The 5,167-nt window shown below is 56.7% G+C and overlaps 1 protein-coding gene across 1 annotated transcript in view; it reads left to right on the top strand.

Moving 5' to 3' along the window:
• Nucleotides 1-205: 205 nt before the first annotated feature.
• Nucleotides 206-5,167, top strand: part of MELTF (melanotransferrin) — a 24,372-nt gene continuing 19,410 nt past the window's right edge. The window contains exons 1-3 of the mRNA XM_011383243.2: nt 206-338; nt 2,198-2,352; nt 3,580-3,679. Of these exons, the coding sequence (XP_011381545.1) occupies nt 290-338; nt 2,198-2,352; nt 3,580-3,679 (304 nt within the window). The 5' untranslated portion in view covers nt 206-289. The remainder of the gene's footprint in view (nt 339-2,197; nt 2,353-3,579; nt 3,680-5,167) is intronic.

Below are 5,167 nucleotides of genomic sequence, written 5' to 3'. Positions count from 1 at the left end.
CAGAGAGTCCGAGAGGTTAGACTAGCCCCCAGCCAGACGAGGATCCAGCAAGGGGCGCCAGAGAGAAGGGCAAGCCCAGTCTGGTCAGCCCAGGTGTCCAGTCTGAGGTGGGATGGTGCGTTGTAGGGGCGTGGACATCACCAAGGCACGCCCCGGCCGCACTTAAGTAACTGTGAGCCCGCGCTGGGAGGAAGGAGGGAGAAATCCTCGGCTGCTGCTGACCCAACTCGGACCCAGACCTAGACCCAACCAGCACCCACTCCGGCCCCAGCTAGCTCTAGATCGCGCCATGCGGGGCTCGAGTGCGGCTCTGTGGTTCTGCCTGGCTCTGCGCACTGGTGAGGCCCCGCCGCCCAGCCGTGGGAGCAGGAGCCGGGGCGGGGGTTCTAGAGCTCCCCAGAGCCCCCTGAGCAGAGTCTTAGGGGCTGGGAAGTGTGCCCTGAACCCGCGTCTCGCGAATGAGGACTATAGCGGGAACTAGCACTGACCAGGGCAGACTGGGAAGTCTGGAGGGCTTCTTGGAGGAAGTGGCATTGAGCTGGGCCTTGAAAAAGCGGCCCCTCTGACGTGCCAAGGAGAAGCGCGGGCAGAGGCGTGGATGAGAGAGCCTCGGAGTGTCGGGAGAACGTCCGGGAGGGTGAACGCTCCTGATGGCCGTGGAAGCCAGAGGAGGGTTTGGAGGCCAGAGTGACTCTACTTCTCTGGAGGGCCCGCCGGGAAGAAGGCGGGGGAAAATTAGGAGGGATGGGAGGGGAGAAGGCGCGAGATAGCTCCCAGGTGACCTCTCCAGGGAGACCTGCCTGATGCAGGGATGGAGGAGGGGCGCAGACGCGGGCTCCTGGCGTCCGCCCCGCTCCCCTCCGGAGGAAGTCAGGGCCCGGACTGTGAGCGGAGAGGCGAGACCTCCGCGAGCAGCTCGCAGGGATCGCAGGAGATTACTGCAAGGACGGGTTCACGTCACCGCTCTTCCCTCATCGATAGAAAAATACGGACCGGCCACCCCGGTCCGACCTTTGCAGTTGCCCGCGATCGGGGTGCAGTCCGGAGCACTGGAGAGGGGAGGGCAGTTCCACATTCCGGGGTGCCACCGGGAGTTGGGGAGACTGAGGGAGGTGCAAGGGAGACTGTGCAAACCCGCGGCCCTAGCCTTGGCGTGGGAATGAGAAGCACGAGCTGCCAGGAGAGGGTGACCCGGCGGTCTCTGGGAGCGGAAACTGGACCCAGAGCCGCGCATTTCCCAGGAGCACAGGCCTCCCCAGCAATCCTGGCTGGTCAGGATGAGTGGCGGAGGAGCTCCTCAAAGGCATCAACCTCAGGGAACTCTGGCACCGCTCTGCTGGGTCACCAGGCGGGGAGTTCTCTGGGACTCAGACCTGGTCAGGTCATGGGACCCAAAAGAGTCCCCACAGGAAGGAGAGGGCTAAGTGGAAGTCCACTTAGGACTTGCGTGTCCTGGTTCTCAACATAGGTTTATTTATAACACAGAAAGTGGATTTTCTCATCTGCTTTCTCAGATGATGAAATAGGCTCAGAGAGATCAAATAAGTTGCCTTAAGTCACCAGCTAGAGGAGCAGGAACCTGAAGCCAGCCTACTGCGTCCTCAGCCTCCCCTTGGCAGGGGCCTGGCACGGTGTCCCCTGAGGGTGGGTTTGCACCAGGCATAATCTCAGATGCTCCAAGAGGGGCATCACTGGGCAGCCACAACCACTTCCCTGTCTCATGTCTCAGTTCATGAGGAGGGCCCAGGAACACTGCTTAGTGAGGAACCCTGTCCAGCATTCTCCTGGAGGACAGGGAGGCCCAAAGAGGGGCAGGAACTTGCCTACTTACAGAGCCAGCAGGACTCCCCAGCCCATGCTCCTTCTAACCGCCCCTGCCCCCACGCTGTGATGGCAGGGAGGGTAAGGGTAACCTCACAAAGAGGGACACTCCCTTGCCTCTGTTAAGCACCAGGCTCTGAGCCATCCATCTACTCTGAGCACCGGGCCATGCATGGCCTCGCGCGCACAACTCTGCCAATGAGCCAGCCTTTCCCAGTCTGTGACACCTCTTTGTGCGTTAGTGCTTCCCAGTGGGAGGGCTATGCTGCTGCAGAGGACTGGGTCATACAGAGTTGCTGAGGCCACCCCCTCTGCAGGTGGGGGCTGTAGGCTGGAGGCTCATAAGGAGCTGGGCCTCACTGTCCCCTATCCCCAGCACTCAGCGGGATGGAGGTGCGGTGGTGCACCACCTCAGACCCCGAGCAGCAGAAATGCAGCGACATGAGCAAGTCCTTCCAGGAAGCCGGGATTCAGCCCTCCCTCCTGTGCGTTCAGGGCACCTCAGCCGACCACTGTGTCCAGCTCATCACCGTGAGTCTTCTCCCTTCCTCTCTGCCACCACAGCCTGCCAGACAAGAGGGCTCTGACTCAGGAGGGAGCACACAACAACTTCATTCACTGGGAAAGTCACCTATGCCCACCCCTCGGCCCCCCACCCCGCCAGGATTGGGCGATAGGATCTCCTGAGTTTCCCAGGCAACAAGGGCCAGCTTGTTTCCTGCCCAGGCCAGGCCTTCGGGTGTTGGGAGGCCTCAAAAAGGGCCCCTGCTCAGATGGGCGCCAGTGGAGAAAGGTGTCTGAGAGGCAGAGATTTTCTTCTACAAGGCCTCAGCCGGCATGGGGATACTACCCAGCCCACCAAGGGGAGCCCAGGTAGCAGACTCCTAGTGGCCCATGGTGGTTATTCACTCTGCCATGGAGTTTTCCAAAACCGGGCTTGTGTGGTTTCTGGGGAAGGAGGAACGGGGGCCTCTGGGGAAGGAGGAACGGGGGCCAGCAGTCCTGGCGGTGTGAGTAGGGGATGGGAAACCAGTTCTGAGTGGCAGAACATCTGATAACCCAGCACTGACAATATTCAGAGGCAGGAATTTAGTGGCAAGACATGGTAAGGATGGGAGCCTCAGGGGCAAACTCATTTCAGCTCAGCTTGTGATGCGTCCCAAGACCTAATCCAGCCATGGTCCCAGGTGGGCCAAGGGCTTGGGTCAGGCTCCACCATGAGAGTCGAACTATAATTCTATTCACGGACTCCCTGACGCACTGACAGCATACTGTCATTTGCGTTTTAAAATAAAAAGGGAGAAACTGAAGAGAGCATTTATGCGATTCAGTCTGCAGCTTAGAGAGAAAACCCAAGAAACAGGTTAACAGGAGGCAGGGGGCTGAGAAACAAGAGAGTGAGGGAGACTCACTTTTTACTACATACCATTTTGTACTACCTGATTTTTTTACTATGTATATCTATTATAAGTCCTATAAAATTAATAATATTTTTCAAATAACAGCTAGAAAAGCAAGATGAGCCTTTGGCCTAGGAGAGCTGTCACCTTGGGCCTGGTAACGTGGGAGAGCCCGAGGCCCTGGTGGCGGAGGGACCTGCTAGGCTGAGCCAGGACAAGGCTCCTGGGCCAGACTAAGAGGACCAGTGTGGACGTCTGGGGCTTTTCAGTGGGCCCTAGGCAGACTGGTGGGTGTCCTTGAGCTTCTCTCTGAGTGGGCCAGGGGGCCGGGTGGGGCTGACTCACATGTTCCCAGCAGGCCCTGGACGCTGACGCCATCACTCTGGATGGAGGAGCCATTTATGAGGCGGGAAAGGAGCATGGCCTGAAGCCCGTGGTGGGTGAAGTGTATGATCAAGGTTAGAGGGCCAAGTGGGAGGAGGGTGGAAGGAGAGAGGAAGTCGCTCAGCAGTGTGTCCTTGTTGGGCCTGGCCCGACCCTGTAGCCCCAGAGCTGGTCAGTAGCCCTGTCCCCAGAGCGGCCCTGGATTCCTGGCCACACGAACCTCAGAGGCCCCACTAAATCTCTCTTGACCACCACCTGCTTTGGGAGCTGCCAGAGACACAGAAGGCTGACCGGTGTCTGTTTTCCCTCATGAGGAGCCTAGCCTCCCCGCTAACTTTTACCTGCATGCTCTTACTGAGGGGGTGCTACACGTCTGGTGCAGTGTTGGACATGATTGGGGTGAACAAGGCATCAGTAATACTCAGTTTCTTCACACTTGAATGACCCTCCGTCAGAAGCGGCAGGAGTAGGAATGAGGCCAGGCGAGTGGTGGTCACCAGGAGTTGCTAAGCTGGACAGAATTAAGAAGGAAGCTCACCCTTCTGTGACCTTCTGTGACCTTGGACGACTTCCACTTCCTTGACTATAAAATAGAAATAGTGATCCCTGTCCCGTCACACAGACAGAATGAGCCAGTATGTGCACAGCTGATATGTGTTATGTGGTCAGAAACATGAGTTCCTTTGCCCCTGTCACTGCACCTCTCACCAGAGATGCCTCAGGCTTAGCCTGCTCTTTGTACCCCGCCACCTCTACTTGTCTAGTGCCTAGCCTCCGTCACAGCCCAGGTCAGTTGTCACCTCCAAGGAGCTCCCCTGAGCCTGCAAAGGGCCTTACCTTCCCGCTTCCCAGAGTACTGACTCACTCAGCTGAGGTCCTGTCTCCTGTCTGGTTTTCTTTGCCCTCACCACAGTGAGGCCCTAGTCCTCATCTTTGGTACCCAGCACAAGGTCTTGCTTGGTTAATTGTTGACTTAAAAACTGTCAGATGACATGGAACACAGTCCAGCCCTGCGAACCAGCCAGCCTCTCCACTCAGTGGCCCGAAACGGCCCTGCTTCATGGGCCCCAAACACACCTCTTCCTTTTTAATTAATTCAACACATTTATTGAGCACCTACTGCACGCCAGTCATGAGCCTAGAGTAGTAGTAAGCACAAAGACAATTCCTGCCCTCAAAGAGTGGGAGTCAGACAATAAACAAATACACAGAAAAAAAAGTTAGAAATGTGAGTGCTGTGAAGAAAGTGGAGTTATTAGGGAGAAAATAAGGGGCATGAGGGGACCTCTCAAAATAGAGCAGACAAGAGGGCTTCTCTGGGCAGGTGACATTTAAATCGGACCAGACAAGGGTCCCAGGTAGAAAAGAGTTTGATGTGCCCAAGGAATGAAAAAGAAAAGCACAGTGGGCAGGTCAAAGGGTGGGACCAGACGAGGCCGCTTAGGTTGGCAGAGAACAAACTCAGGTATGAAAAAAAATAACACTGGCTTTGATTTCTAGAAATCAACTTTATTCTGATCATGGGCACCCACCACCACAGGTGGTTGTGTGTGTGTGTGTGT

The sequence above is a fragment of the Pteropus vampyrus genome, unplaced genomic scaffold, assembly GCF_000151845.1.
Source record: "Pteropus vampyrus isolate Shadow unplaced genomic scaffold, Pvam_2.0 Scaffold14, whole genome shotgun sequence".
NCBI lineage: Eukaryota > Metazoa > Chordata > Mammalia > Chiroptera > Pteropodidae > Pteropus > Pteropus vampyrus.
This window is presented reverse-complemented; position numbering and strand designations above follow the sequence as displayed.